At 52.7% G+C, this 15218-nt stretch overlaps 5 protein-coding genes and 1 pseudogene across 6 annotated transcripts; 2 read left to right on the top strand and 4 right to left on the bottom strand.

The window, feature by feature from the left end:
* Positions 1–322: 322 nt before the first annotated feature.
* PHACADRAFT_t122 lies at positions 323–393 on the top strand (annotated as a pseudogene). Its single transcript has one exon. The product of its transcript is annotated as a tRNA-OTHER (tRNA).
* A 76-nt stretch (positions 394–469) lies between these two features.
* PHACADRAFT_198788 (uncharacterized protein) lies at positions 470–910 on the bottom strand (the record flags this gene model as incomplete). The annotated part of the gene is made up of 3 exons (XM_007399013.1): positions 470–499; positions 549–568; positions 619–910. The coding sequence occupies 3 exons, from the start codon at positions 908–910 to the stop codon at positions 470–472; spliced, it is 342 nt and encodes a 113-aa protein (XP_007399075.1).
* Positions 911–2636: 1726 nt separating this feature from the next.
* PHACADRAFT_211957 (uncharacterized protein) lies at positions 2637–4455 on the bottom strand. Its single transcript, XM_007399012.1, has 3 exons — positions 4154–4455; positions 3769–4101; positions 2637–3716 (listed from the first exon to the last, which is right to left on the bottom strand). The coding sequence occupies exons 1-3, from the start codon at positions 4289–4291 to the stop codon at positions 2679–2681; spliced, it is 1509 nt and encodes a 502-aa protein (XP_007399074.1). The 5' UTR covers positions 4292–4455; the 3' UTR covers positions 2637–2678.
* A 760-nt stretch (positions 4456–5215) lies between these two features.
* PHACADRAFT_31203 (uncharacterized protein) lies at positions 5216–6356 on the bottom strand (the record flags this gene model as incomplete). The annotated part of the gene is made up of 2 exons (XM_007398485.1): positions 5216–6107; positions 6175–6356. The coding sequence occupies 2 exons, from the start codon at positions 6354–6356 to the stop codon at positions 5216–5218; spliced, it is 1074 nt and encodes a 357-aa protein (XP_007398547.1).
* A 2863-nt stretch (positions 6357–9219) lies between these two features.
* PHACADRAFT_126777 (uncharacterized protein) lies at positions 9220–11436 on the bottom strand. The gene is made up of 12 exons (XM_007399011.1): positions 11138–11436; positions 10930–11083; positions 10799–10863; positions 10655–10746; positions 10495–10597; positions 10419–10430; positions 10265–10361; positions 10146–10207; positions 9933–10039; positions 9715–9878; positions 9632–9655; positions 9220–9581 (listed from the first exon to the last, which is right to left on the bottom strand). Exons 1-12 carry the CDS (start codon positions 11213–11215, stop codon positions 9352–9354), a joined length of 1188 nt encoding a protein of 395 aa, XP_007399073.1. The 5' UTR covers positions 11216–11436; the 3' UTR covers positions 9220–9351.
* Positions 11437–13051: 1615 nt separating this feature from the next.
* On the top strand, positions 13052–14301 carry PHACADRAFT_261337 (uncharacterized protein). Its single transcript, XM_007399010.1, has one exon. It carries the CDS (start codon positions 13173–13175, stop codon positions 14115–14117), a length of 945 nt encoding a protein of 314 aa, XP_007399072.1. The 5' UTR covers positions 13052–13172; the 3' UTR covers positions 14118–14301.
* Positions 14302–15218: the final 917 nt, after the last annotated feature.

The raw sequence follows: 15218 nt of genomic DNA, 5'->3' as shown, positions 1-15218 counted from the left end.
TTGCTATTGATTCCACTTGAGTATAGTTCATCTGCTCCGGTGTTTTAGCCACACTAGTGTCTTAGCCACGTCAGTGTCTTAGCCACGCCATCAGGATATACATTTGTACAATAAGCAGAATCAATAGCAAATATTTAATAACTCAATGTCTTAGCCACACTGGTGTCTTAGCCACATCAGTGTCTTAGCCACGCCATCAGGATATACATTTGTACAATTACATTCCAATGCTTTAATACCTGATAATTGGCTACAATATTACAGCTAAGACTTTGAGGTAGAAAAGTGGTAATATAGGGCAATTCCAGCCTTACATTTGCAAGGTCTTATGCTTTAGTGGTATAGCACGCTGCGGTTACTTTCGGGCCGCGGGTTCGATTCCCGCCTGTGCCATTTTTTGGGCTTTTCGGAAATTCTTCAGCGTGTCTTAGCCGCTCTTGGGCGCTTCTGGTGGCTAGTCCGGTGTAACTTAATAAGTTCCCGTGTCTGGGCCGCCGAACTGAAACTCTTGGAAGCATGTGGCCAGTCCTGAGCAATGCGAGGTTTACTGTCGCGTATGTTATGGATTCTAGAAGCTATGTCAGCTTGCACAATTTTATGAAAAGATGTAGCACTCACCGGCGGCAGAAACAAATGCCACGACTGGCTTCTCCTTCGTCTTCGATATGCCTGCCTCCTTTAGCGCGGACAGGACGCTCCGCGCACCACGATGGACAGCGTACTGCGCCGTCGCATAATCGATTGATACGAGCGATCCGTCGTCGTTGACATAATCGAAGAGCGGACGATGAGGCGAATGCTCCGCCTGCCAATCGAACTGTTGCGCGAGGCAGAGTGAGCTGTCGAGCAGTGGTATCTTGAACATGATGAACAGATTCTCGTACGTGTCGAACGCCCGTCGGCTGAACATCCTTCAGTTTCAATGTCGCCGAATTCTACAGTTACAGTGACAAGAACCATCAAAGACTCCGTCTTGGACATGGGGAGTACAGAGCAAGCTCCTTTCATCGTTGTTTCCCCACCTGAACCCACTGGCATATGCTTATGATGTAGAAGTTCACCTCAACAACAGAATAGTCTTCACAGCGAGGAAAATAACACACAAAAAATTGCAGACCTGACTATGGAAACAGGGAAGTTAGAGTGCCCTTAACAAATACTCCTGCGGGAAGGTAGCCCATCTCTCCGGCGCTTAGTGGCAGCTTAGTGGCGCTCGCCGCGCGGAGAAGACGGGAGGCGCACGACAAACGGTCATGCCAAGGCAAGAGCTCTGGAAGTAAGGACTTCGTCACATTCAGAATCTGAATGCAACACAAGGAATTTTATTGTTACATATGTGCAGATATCGACTAAGGTTGGAACAGAGGCGAGATTCGCTCTCAGTGGATGCCGAGGGTTCGACGAAGAGAATCAAAGCCCATGGTATACGCAGACTCCTGACCAGCGCTTAAGGGACGGGAGCTTTCTCAAGCGGATTATCGGGTTGGGTGATTATCGGCTATCTTGTAATTACCGTTTATATATACTACGTCAGCGGGATTTGTGTCTATGTCAGCAGAATTTGCGTAATCTTTCGAAAGGCTCACCGTCCCTAGGCGACTGGCACAAATTATTGGCGCGCGTGCTCGGCAGCTCGGCAAATGTCCCAACAATTATTTTCGTCGCTCGGTTTTCCGAAAAATAAGCGACGGCGCCTCTCCGCCTCGCTCAACCCTAAGCGAGGGTTTCGAGAACCTCCCGCTCATTCCTTAGTATCTTGAGAACCACAACAGGTAGCGGCTCGACTGCTCATTTCAGAAGTCATGAAATTGATTTTAATGTCTCTAATGGCCGCATCTCTTGTCTAAAGCAGGTGCATGAGACCGTGAAAGATGTGGATGAGCGACTACGGCAGCTGCGCCACTCTCTCTAGTAAGGTCCCTGACGACACCGCAATGACTGCACGGCAACGTTGCACCTTACATACTACCTTTCCGGCAATATTTCGTGTTTTCACCTTGATCCCTTGATGTCACTTCTTGAAAAAATGCGGAGGTGTTTATGGTGCTTACACCAGGACTCTACTGATTGTTATACTGATCTCACTTTTGTATCTCTGCGGAAATGTGCTGAATTCAGTTATCCCAACACTCAACCTGCTCTCTGTGGAAGAAAGATCTGTGGAAAGCTCACCTTCTTCAGTCACATTAATTTCCATTGCATAATTTAGAACTCTGATGATTCTTCACTTATTTGCCTCACATGTATATTGTTAGATAAAATAGAGCCTCAGCTGCCTGAAATCATATTAGAACAGCTTCTATCTACAGCGGAGCAGGTACCGCAGATGAAGCTTGGGTGGGCTCCTACTCTAGGGTTGAGCGAGGCGGAGAGGCGCCGTCACTTATTTTTCGGAAACCCGAGCGACGAAAATGATTGTTGGGACATTTGCCGAGCTGCCGAGCACGCGCGCCAATAATCTGTGCCAGTCGCCTAGGGACGGTGAGCCTTTCGAAAGATTACGCAAATTCTGCTGACATAGACACAAATCCCGCTGACGTAGTATATATAAACGGTAATTACAAGATAGCCGATAATCACCCAACCCGATAATCCGCTTGAGAAAGCTCCCGTCCCTTAGGCGCTGGTCAGGAGTCTGGGTATACGTAGTTTTGATGTTATGGCTGATATAGCAAGTTTTACTTCCTGCTTCTCTTCTTAGTCTGAGCAGTCTCTTCATTACCCCTCCGCTTGCTTGTCTCGGCAGACGACTTCTGTCGACTCTTGGCGTTCTTCGACCGTAAATACTCCCAGACCAACGTATCCTCATACGGCTCTTCGAAGCTATCCAGATTATTTGGGGGGTACAACCAGTAGTTAAATGCCATGTGCACGGCGTCGCCGTCAGCTGCTGCCGAAGATGTGACTTCATGCCACCACGAGGCCGGAAGGTAGAGCATCTCACCGGCGGAGAGCTCGGCGACAAACGGCCTCGTCGCCTTTTTGAAGTTGGGGAAGTCCTTGAGGGAGGCACCAGCTGGCGGCATGGCATTTGTCGACAGGCCCAGATGCCTGTGCATTAGGGCAGTGGGTATGCGGGAGAACGAAGAAGGCTCTTCAGTGTCTTCCTCGCCGTCTTCCTCATCATCTGAGTCGCCTGTACCAATGCCGTACCACTCAGGGTATTCTTCCACTTCCTTCTCGCTGCTATCCTCTTCGCTCTCGTCCTCGTCCTCGTTTTCGTCCTCATCTCTTCCCTCTTCCTTCTCGTCTTCAGCATCTCCGTTCACGCCATCACTCGCGCCGTTCCCTCCCTCAAGCACGTTGAAGTCATCTTCGCCATCCAACCCAGCCATCAGAGCATCAAAGTCGTCCTCTTCCTCGTCAACGTCAATGCCATCCGCGGCCTCAAGAGTGTACTGCGCAAGCTCGTCCAAGGCTTGATCGTGCGCCTCAATCAATGCCTCACGCTCTTTCATGTTCATCCGCCCCTTGCCCTTGCCGTTCGGCACGGCATCGAGTTTCTCCTCCAGGGCCTTGACCTTCGCCTTCAGAGCAACGCGCACGGGCAGGCCGTCAGACCGCACTGGAGCGTCTGTGTAGGAGATGAGGCCGTTTTCGTGCATCGTGTCAAGAGTGCCGTGGGGACACAGGTTTTTGATCTCGGACGGTGGGAAGAGGACGAAGCGTTTTCGGCCCTTGAGCAGGCAATAGAGGTTGTCATGGAAGTCGTGGTGCTGATGCGTGACGTGTCAGCACGGACACGCGTGTAAGAATAGCATTGCGCACCAGACCAGACGTAGACCCCTCCTTCGACCGACCGACCCATAAGTTTACCTGCTGCAAGCAGAGATTCCCCATTATCCTCGGGATGTGAGGGAAGTCTTCTTCCAGTGCATCTGTAGGCGGAGGGAGCACAGTCAACGCCTCCAACTCCTGTTCCGCATACTGCGTCGTGAGATAGTGATGTGGGCCCTCTTCGCTCTTCAGGCTCTTCAGGAAGTCCTTGAACTTCATGCTGACCCGTTCGACGTCTGTGCCAAATTGACGAGCTTCAGGATGCATGGGCTCTACCAGGACATCACGTTCTCCAGCTTTAGACGCTAGATAGTCAAGGTCTGCCTTCATGAGCTCAGTACTCCGTCAGACACCGCGGCGCTCACGAGCGACATACCCAGTTTCTGCCTTTGAAGTGCTCATCATCCAGAAGCCCCTTCACAATCACCGGGAGACGCTTTGAGATGTATTTGGAGAAAAAATCTTCTGCTGACGCAGTGGGAAGGGTATTTCCTAGCTTCGGGTACTTCCCCATGTCTGCCTCGTGTGCAAGAATTTCTCCGGGTACGCCTGGAAAGAGTTGGTCTAACAGGGAATGTGCGAGTTCGTGCCTATGTGATACCCAGTAAGTCTGGGTGCAAGCAAGTAAGCAAATGCTTGTTGTGAGAGGTTAGGCAATTTGAGATGGGAGGAAATGGCGGCCAGAAACGGCCTGCTTTCGGCAACTTTGTGGCAAAGCGCGCGAGACGCCGGGGATGCGAACTTGATCTCGAACGTCCACCGCACAATGTGCAGCTGTTCTCCAACATCATATTTAACCGTCGTGGGGGAAGTAGCACTATTCTTTCGGCTAGCTGTGAGCAAGTTTCTACCAGACCGTTGATATGCCGGCTCGCCCAAGTCCCGCAGCCTAAGCATGCCGGTATGGCAGGCCTCGCGCTGCAATCATCACAAACTCCGCGCGTTCAGATGAAATCGGAGCACAGCCCAGAGCGTACTGGGGAAGGCCTCTGTGCGCTTTCTTCGTGAGCCACGTCCATGGTCTAAACGAGACTCCTGGCATGCGGACGTTCGCCGGTACCACCCAGAGACTGACCTCAGCGAACTCGGTTCGTTCCGAACGGAAGTCATGTCCTCCTAAAGCGGAAGGTCCTGTTGAACGTCCCCGGCGACGTGCCCTTGCAGCTGGGTGTGCACTAAATCTTGTGTATGGCCTGCTGAGCGTCACAGCCCCTGATCATCGCATTTATTTCTCATTTCCAATAATGTTCACGCTCCCAGCTGTCCGTTGCGCTTATATAGAGATGCAGAGAGCAAATAAGGTCCTTGAGACGACTACTTGTTCTAGATACCGCAATCAACGGTACGGGACAGCCGGTCCGATTCTTTACCCGCGTAGTAGATAGGATCACAAAGTCAGAGAGATTTCTAAGGGATGATTCTCCTGTTTACAGACTGCTCACTCGCGGGCGCTCGACTTTCGCAAGCGTGTAGTCACGCCAGTCTCGCCCACGCAGGATACATTCGGGTTGCCTAGATGGCGCAAGAGTGCGTCGCGACGGCTGAAGCCTGAGAAGCAGCCACCGACTCGGAGCTCACCATCCCACTCCATGACGTCGCCGGTGTCGATGACACTGTACTGCGGTGCATCTTTGAGGGGTACACCCTTGCAGACTACGGAGAGTGGGTAGTGCGCTGCGATGTGGCGCTTCAGGTTGTTAAGAAACTTGCTTTCCTGAACGTAGTCGCAATGCATGCAGCGCCATGCGTCCGGGCCCGTTGTCTTCGGCTCGGGGATTGCGCCGGTAAAGACAACTTCATTCATGCGACGGGTGATGCGTTTAACTTTGGCGGAGGGCGCGGGATAATTTGGGGGTATGCAAATGGCTGTACAGGAGTAAGGAGAGCCTTGGTACTCGGCGCGCTTTGCGCCGGCGGAGGACATGGGCTCCGTGCCTAGCGCGTTGAATCCGTTGTGTTTGGCGGTTGTCTCGAAGCCTAAAACTAGAATAGACGTCCCCGTGATTGATCCGGGAGCAAGGTGCAAGGAGGACGAATTGGTAGCATCTAGCTGAACTGCATGTGAAGTCCGAGGACCGAACGGTGACGTGGTGTGGGCGCCGCCAGGTGAATAAGTGAAATGGGACACGTGTGCTCGGGAGGAAGTGGAAAGCGGTGCATGTAAAGGCGAGAACGGGGTGTCCTGGAGCGCTGAGAAAGGCCCAGATGCCTGACCGCAGTAACCTTTCCGCGATGGAAAGTGTGACTGCGACTCGCTCGAACTCATGCCTGGTACCCGGGTGTATGGAGTGATAGAAGGAACAGGAACTTCCTGAGCCGCGCCGTGGAAGCTGAGTTGTGGGGTAACCCATGAGGCTCATTAGACATATTTGGCGTAATAGATGGAAGAATACATACCCAAAAAAGAAAGGCTGGAATGAGTCAACAGACCCGCTGTTGTACAGCGGTGAATATTCAGGGTAATACAGGTCTTGGCAGAAGTCAGACGTGTGCACAACATCTTCGGCCTGAGAGACTGGGAGTACACCCCGACGTTGTGCAATGTCGTAGTCGGGGAGACTGATGCAGTGGGGATTCATGGTGGGTACGGAATGAAAAGACAGCTGTAAGGTTGGAAGACTCTTCGCGACACATACATATTATATACGGTCGAGTAATAGGCCTGTGGGTCTGTATGGTCCCTGCAGATTGAGTGGTAGAACATGTTCATTCTGATAGCCTCTCTCAAAACTCCACAGTGCCGCAGGGCGACCTAGGCCAGTTTGGAATTGTGTCTTACACATAGCCTAACTTTCTTCGGCGGTTAACTGACTCGCGCATGATGAAGTGGCATACGAACCTAAAATCCACAGCCGGCCGCGGCTTTATCCGGCGTCTTACCAGAGCTTCATGCGCCACTGTAATTTTTATCTTCCACCACACAGCCATGGAACCAGATACGGTTCGCGACCTGGGCGGCTCAGATCGGGACGCTCAGACTGTTATGTAGCTCACGTCCGTCACCTTCCGCCATGCGCGCTCGCCCCAGGAGATACGACGAGGCGCCCTAGGTCATGTAAACCACGTCGGCAGCCTTGCAGTGGCGGAAACGCACTGCCATGATATGAACGCTCATATATGTACAACCTTACGTTAAAATCGACATGATAAGTGATGTATGCGGACCTTGACCTGCCCACAGCTTGATGTGCGGCTTGTGGTCACGCGGGGAGAAATCGGACATGTTCGGATACATCTTGAATCAGTACGGCAGCGCGCCGAACACGAAGGAGAAGACCGCCGGGCCGAGGAGGAGCAGCCCTGCCAGTGCGCTCGAGGCGTACCATTTTTCGCCTGCTTGTGGAGTGATGAGGCTATGTGCAGGAAGGCTGGCATCGTGAGCGACCGGCGAGACATAACTTGAGTACGAGACGAGACGGGCGCTTACATGGTTTGGGCTTGTTTACCCAAGTTGATGAGCGCAAGCGCCGTGAAGCCAGGGCCACGAATGGCAAAGCACCGTTGGCCTAGTGGCCTTCGAGGAAGCCGGCCTGTAAGTCGCTGTAAGCAAAACGAATAGAAGCCGGGTACAGCACGGCTTGCCATCATGATCCTGCCGGACAGGGTCTAAGATGAATGTACCAGGTCGGGTAGCACATCCACGACGAGTACTACCGATACTACAAATATAGAAGAAGTCCCCGGATTGCGAGAATGAGGGGACACTTTGGCATTGTATGATGTCACGGTCCATGAATCCGGTATGAGGGTTCATAGTGAGCGCCGAGGGAGACGAGATTCGCAGGGTGGAAGAGCTGGCATCTTATTCACGTATATACACATGTGAGATTGAGGGGCGACAGATCCGTGTCCTTTGTATATTCTCGGTATGTTGAGAACCAGAACTGCCTCTACCTAACCTTAGAGCGCAATTACCGCGGATCTAGATCTTTAGATCGATACATTCTAGATAGCAGCCGATGCAAACCTTGAGCTACTTATACAAGGCCAGTAGTCATCAGTAGTTCGAAAGATCCGACTTCCAGTTGAGATCTGAGTCGAACCTTATAAACGTCCATATAAGTCCGACTCAGCCCAGCAGGGCCGACCATGGCGAGCTGCTCTAAATAATCGACAGGCCAACGAGCAGTGAATGGAGCCGCTGTGCAGACCTTGATCATGGGACACTCACCACGGCTGCTCACAGCTTCTTACTAGGGCCACTCCACAGCTTCCCTCCCATCCGCGTGCATACTGGAACTGCACAGAACTCTTCCTATTCGACACCATGGGGGAAAAGATGGTGCGAAGGAGAGACCTACGCAGCTGAAACGGCCTCTCAAGGAGGGTCTGTCGCCGACCCAGGTTAAGGAAGAACACAAAGCTGGGGTGGCAGGACGTACTTTCCCGTTCAGATACATCAAGTCAAACGTGAAGACACAAACTTACGCATTACATCGTTCAGATTCACGTCCCTTTGAACCCTGTTCGACAGCCCTTGGAAGAAATTGAGGCTGCCGTCGATGGGACCGATGGCCACAATCTCTATATTGAATATGAATGATTCAGTTTCTTAGGAATTTGCAAAGATGTCTCGGACGGGCGAGGAGCCGTCAGATACTGCTTCCAAGTAACGGCAGGAATGTATCATCCGAATCAGATCCGATAGGTTCTCCGTGGCTACACGAGATGGAATTCCAAGTACCTTGTCGCTGGTCAGATCTTGAAGACGTCATAAGATCTTCGCGATGTTTGATCCTTGGGATCGTCGGACAACATGTATCTGTGCCCGCTGTCCGTCGTGATTTGAATTCGACACTGAACGGCTGCGATCCTAATAGGTCATATACTTGATCTTATGACCGGACGGGCGAAGGAGGACCGAATTTCGGAAATAAGAAGCTGAGAATAAGCCGGCGGTTGTTTACCGCAGCATGCATCAGCATGATATAAAGACCGTCTACCAGTGGACTTACCGCTCTTACACCAAAAAATGACTAGTGCGCCCGATGTGTGGCTAGTGCCCGATCTTGTTCCTGTCGCGTATCTCAGCGAACATCGTGGGCGTCGCACAGCAAACGATGCAGTAAGGATTCTGCGCGCTCAGATGACATCGGAGCGCAGCCCAGAGTGGACTATGGGAAGCCGAAGCGCGCTTTCCATGGGTCACGCTCATGGATGTGGCAGGACGAAATTCCCGGCATGCAGGATGGTCAACGGGCTGAGTCAAGGTGTCTGTGCGGCCGATAACTGGGCTTGACATTCTGGAAGGAGCCGAAAGGGATACACTCAGGAGAGACAAGCAGCTCGTTAAGGCACAGCCAACCGCCGCGAGGAAGGAAGCGCTTGGCACTACTAGACCTCCGTCGGCTAGGCCTGGGTCAGCTGCCCACTGTTCCCAGGCAAGCGTCTACCGCCACTAAACGCTTGCAAGGAGACAAGATCTCAGCGAATTCTGTTCGTCCAGAATGGAAATGATATTCCTCAAATTAGTACATTTGCGAATCTACGATGTGAAGGAATTGCGCTTCAGGTTGTAGAGTCTTCTAATGGTCAGACGCGCACCACTATTCAAGCCTGCTGAACGTCGCAGTCCTAAGCCACCGCCTTGTCTCTCTCAGCCTCCTCTCGCGAGACCATAACATCCTTCAGGACCTCTTCTGCGTCCGCCATGAATATCAACCCCTTCCAGAACGCGACACCCGTCAGTACGAACAGCACGAGCCAGACCACACACATGACAATGGCCATCACAAGGTGCCAGACGTAGAACCCGGGGATATCAAAGATATCGCCCAGAACGCGGATCACGGATATCCATCCGACTGTAGGTCACTGTCAGCATGCTGGCATCCGTAAACGCCGATACTCGTACCGTTTGGGAACGTCAGCGCCCAGCCTGAGTAAGAATAGTTAGTCTTAACGCGCATGTAGCGAATGCTGCTCGGGGAAACTCACAGCCCAAGATCTCGTCCAGACGTTTGTGCATCTTGAACCAGTACGGCAGCGCGCCGAACACGAAGAAGAAAACTGCCAGGCCGAAGAGGAGCAGCCCTGCCAGTGCGCTCGAGGCGTACCATATTTCACCCGCTTGTGGGGTGACCAGGCCATTTGCAGGAAGGCTAGCATCGTAAGCGACCGGCGAGACGTAGGTACGAGACGAGACGGACGCTTACATAGTTTGGGCTTGTTTGCCCAAGTTGATGAGCGCAAGCGCCGTGAAACCAGGGGGGCCGCAGGCCACGAAAGCACCATTCGCTTGGTGACCTTCGAGGAAGCCGGTCTGTAAGTCGCTATAAGCAGAACGAACGAAAACTGGGCACAGCACGACTTGCCATCATGATCCTGTCAGACAGGATCTAAGATGAATGCACCAAGTCCGGTAGCACATCCACGACGCACCGAATTATATAGATACAAATATAGAAAAAGGTCATGAAAAATCCCAAGCCTGACAGACGTATGCAATCAGTTTGAACTAACTGAGCAACAAGATCACGAAGCATACCTTGGAAGAAGTAGCCGACCAAGAGTACACCGACGGCCTTCGGATCCGACAGTGACATGATCTTCAGAACGTTGGACGCGACGACCCCAATGAGCATCTATATCATCGGCAATTGAGCTCAGCCTCCATTAATCGAGTACCGTCAAACACGCACCATGGGGAATATCTGGAGCGCGGTACCCACGGCTTAACGACCACGCCATTACGGAAGAACATTAGCATATACTCACGAGGAACGCCCAAGCCGGAGTAAATTCAGATAAATCGTGCGGCTTGTTGAACCATATCATCAACATCGGGAAACACACGATTGTCGCGAAGACGACGTAGCACCTAAAGGAACGAAGCATTTTGGCGGACGTACAGAGTTCGAATATAATGATCACGTACCAGAACGCATGGTAGATGTGGTGCGCATGAACAATGTTGCTGGGAACTGCATAGTTGATCGTGCCTATGATGATAGTAGCCAACGATAGGACCTGTATTACCGTGTTCACACAGTGCGTGCCGCGAGATTAGCCATTCACGTACAATCAATGGTGCGAAGATGCCTTTCCCGGGGTCGGTCAATAGTCGCCAGGCCCGTCTTGGGTACACTACCTCGGTACAAGTGCAGCATAAGAAGTGTGTGCGGAAGAAGGAGAAAAAGGTCGTGTACATACATATCGCCTGCAGGAGAAGAGTCGTCGTGTTCACGAGGAACAGCGCGATGTTGATCGCGTAAAAAATTCCTTCGACGATTGTCAGGGCACGAGTATGATGCTTGGTTCCGGAAAGTGTAACGTATACGGCGCCTGTACCCATGCCGATTGGGAACTGAAGCGTAGTTTTGGCGGAAGGTCTTGGACAGCAATGCAAGGATAAACGTACCGACTGCCAGGTCCAGCCATGAATCCTCCGAGCCAAGCATCCTACAGCTTGCTTCGTGTTATCTCGTACAGAGTCCATTGTTTGAAGGAAGGATTAAGTAGTCTGTCTGAACGAGTGACAGCTCTAAGGGTAGGGATGTGTTGCGAGGCTGCCTGTGCGGTCTCCAACGGGGCTGTAGGATGTGCGAGAGAGACGAAGAGAAAGGGAAGGATTCCAACTTTTCCAAATCGAGGACAACCATGGCATTTTGGCTCATGGTCGTCGAAGGCATCGCGGTCTTCCGAAGCAAGAAAGAAGAGGCCCAGAGAAACGACTGAGACAAGCGCGCAGTGTGCGCTGATGGTGGGGCAGGCGGATCAGCGGAGTGGCGGGTGCCACCGAGGTCGCGCTGTCGCCCACGGAACCAAAAAACAAGGAGTTTGCCATCGTGAGCTTGCCAGCGTATCAAATCGCAGCCAGCTTGCGAGGTATGTATAACCCTCATGTGCGGACATGATCGGATAAAGTGTCTTCAACGATTTATGACCACATTAATATTTATTTACCTTGTTTGCTTTGCCATACTTTCAAGCGAAACGAAAGATGCAAAGTCTGAGCGTTGCTTGAAAGTCATCTGAGTGATCGCCGCGTTGTGTAGCGTTGTTACATTGAAAGGCCTTTGCCCTCGAGTGTATATATAAGGGGCCGGCTTCGTCCTGTATACGACACTCTGCCCCTCCTGCGACTCTGCGCGGAGCTGCCAATGATGCCATTTTGGGCTGCAGGCTCGTTGTGGTGCTCAAAACAAATGTTGCCGTTCGAGAGCAAGCTGCGAAAAGTGCTGTAGGCGGATGACCGCCGGGTTTGAGTGTGCGACACACTCGGGACTATTTGCACCGTCCAGACCCGACCCCGGTACCGATGCTTCGCCTCGCAATCGCATCGTCGTCCAGAAGGACTAGATGCGATATAGGTGAGTTCATGCATTACTCGCTGTGTATGAGAGTGACCGCTGACCGTCTCTGTTGGGTGTCTGACAAGGCTCTAAGCAGACACGACATGCTGCCAGGAATTCCCCGCGGGTCACGGTGTGCGTCCGACGGACCGGCGGCGGTTGTGTGAAAGGCAGGTACAAAAGGCGAATGACTGGCTGCTGGTAACGTTTTGGATAGGCGCCGCCGACTAAAGCAATGCCTGCGATGACGGAAATCTCGATGTGATTCGCTGTGAAGAGTGGCAACAGGCTGGCCAATGGAAACGAGGAGGAGGCTAGGATCCAGGTCAAATGAACCCGCGGTGCGCGTTTAGGCCCATGAGGCATCACGCATCACCGAGGTCCTCGAGGCTCGTCAACTCCCAGGGCCTCCAAAGATTCTCACGCCCACACTGACGATTGGCTGTTTAAGCTCGTGGGACGCTTAAGCTCGCTGTTATCACACAGGCGCGCGACGTGATAGATCCCTGTTGCCTTTCGTGGAATACGACCGCGCCCTGCTAAAGCATTCAAACCTTCTTTGTACCGCATCGCCCTCCACTGGGATTGTTTTGCAATCGCCCGCCCGCCATGTACCCTTTGCTCGAGCGAGGTATAAAGAGACTGCCATACATGTCTGTCTCTCATCACCAGACCTCCCCGCCCAGCTCTCCACGGCATGAGCTACTACTCGCCTTACTCTCCCGAGATGACCTCCTTTTACCCTACCCATATCCACTACATCAGTGCACCAGGCCCGCAGGACGACGTTGACGTCTCTGACCTTGCAACCCTCGCGAGCGAGATATTCTCCGACGCCATTGCTTCTTCCCCGGAGGCTACATCGCCACAGTTCGAACCTGATGCCTACCTCCTTAGTACCAGTGATCTGGCCCAGGATTACATGCCTGAGCCCTGCATGTGCGTTCCCACATCTCTTCGCTCGAGCTTATCATCTGACCGGTCTTTATCAGAGCTCCGGACACGAGCCGCTATGCCGGGGTCACTGAGGCCATTCTATTGGCCACCACTCCTGACGCAGACCACTGGAGCCTATCTAGCATTGACATGCCTTGTACCACCATGTCTCCCTCCTTTAATCTCACCTCGTTTTCACTGTGTGATGCATACCAGCAACTCATCTGCACTCCACCTCAGCCGCAAGCCGACATACCCCCGCTGCAAGGTTTCGCCCAGCTCTCGATGCACGAGTACGCTGTCTCCCCTGCCGCCCTCCAGATATCCTCACACCAAGTAGTCGTCCCTGTGACCCCCAAGTCTCAATTCAACTCGATACCTTCTACCCCCGAAACTCAATTCTATTCTATCCCTTCTACTTCCTCGAGCGGCAGCAGTGCTTGGACGACCGATTCAGACCCTGCAGACTCGGACTTTGCTCCTTCACCACGCCCTAAGCGCGCCTCAGGTCACACGCGCAAGACCGCGAGGGCTTCTCCCGCCGCGCAGCGCGCGCCGAGGACGCGCCAGCGGTTCTCACCGTACTCATCCGCGCCATCGAGCCCCTACTCATCCGAGTCCAGCTCCCGCGCGCCCGCGATCAAGTACACGAAGCGCCGCACGCAGCAGGTCGACGCGGATTCTCCGGTCGCAGAGCCCGAGACGGAAGGCCCGCGGGCGTACATGTGCCCGCTCTGCGAGCACCACCAGACGAACCGACACCTGCCGGACCTGCGCCGGCACATCCTGACGCACTACCCTCACGCGCGCAAGCACGTGTGCCGCGGCGTGCGCCACGCTGCCGCACCGCCGGGCGCGGTCGAGCGGTTTGGCGTGGTCGAGGAGGACGGCGGCGAGGAGCGCGTCGGCGGGTGCTACCAAGCGTTCAGCCGCCACGACGCGCTCCTGCGTCACCTCCGGAACACGAACGTGGTCTGCCTGTACGATGCCGCGGAGCTCGAGCGCAGGGTGGGCAGGCGCAAGGCTAGGGAGGCTGCTCCCAAGGCCCAAGCGAGGCCCTGCAAGGACAATGGCAAGGGCAAGGCGGGCTTGCGCAAGGCACGGCAGTGACGTGCCACGCGTCGCCTCAGTGCTTCTGTATGGACTGCGTGGACAGGGTTTCGAATGTATCTTTTTTTAAGGTTATCTCATTTCTCCTCTCATATATGCTTCTCTTTCTCCGAACGTCTCTGTATCAGTTGTATCTCTCAATTCACCTGCTCCGAGGATCTCAATGTTCAATCCCAGACTCTTTCTGTCTAGCACCTGCGTGTCTGAGCGATCAAAGCGGCGCGCTTGAACTGTATCGCGTGTTCTCGACTCGACCCGCCTTCAAGTGAACAAAGACAAACCATTACGTGTGTATTGTATGCTACTACTAGAGGGACGATGTCTCAGGAAGCTGCAGACACGCCGGTGCCGAAGATTTAACCACCGGCCAAGTGACGTTGCCAGCGGAGTTACCCAGCTGGTCGAGTAATGCTCGCTTGATAGCACGACTCGTACGCCGCTCACGTTATACATGTACAAATTATAAAAATATTAATATCTCGTATGACAGAGCTCGCGAAGTATGCCCCGAACTTGTCACACGAGACAAATCAAGATATCCTTTCGGCCAAAAGAGGCACGAAAAGAGCTTAGCAGCATTTTCCAAAAATAGTCCGACCCTTTCGGCGGAAAAGATGCGAGAAATCTTCAGCGGAAATAGCACCAAAAAAGGAGCACTATTTTGGAAATATTTCTTAGTGAAAAGGTCGTACATTTGTGATGCAAAGAATAATAAAAATATCTACACTACGTACAGATGAACCCAGTGCATTTATTTTCCGCTGAGATAGGCACAAAAATTCCTCTTCGCGTCACATATATACGGCCCTTTCACTAAAAAAAAATTCCAAAAATAGGGCTCCTTCTTTTGGTACTATTTCCGCTGAAGATTCCTTGCATCTTTTCTACCGAAAAGGTGACGTTATTTTCGGAAAATTTTGTCAAGCTCTTCGAATCAGCTCCTCCGCTGAGATGCGACTCCGAGTCAAGGGCTTGGGGTAAGAGCAGGGCCGTGTGAATACCGCATAAACAACCGCCAACGCGAGACGTCAGCGGCCTGAATCGATTCCGCAGCGAGCGGGACGCTTTCCGTGTATGGCGCCCGGTTAAGTACAAAAGCGT

This window comes from Phanerochaete carnosa (genome assembly GCF_000300595.1).
Source record: "Phanerochaete carnosa HHB-10118-sp unplaced genomic scaffold PHACAscaffold_8, whole genome shotgun sequence".
NCBI lineage: Eukaryota > Fungi > Basidiomycota > Agaricomycetes > Polyporales > Phanerochaetaceae > Phanerochaete > Phanerochaete carnosa.
Note: the sequence above shows the minus strand (reverse complement) of the source record. Positions and strands in the feature narration are given on the sequence as shown.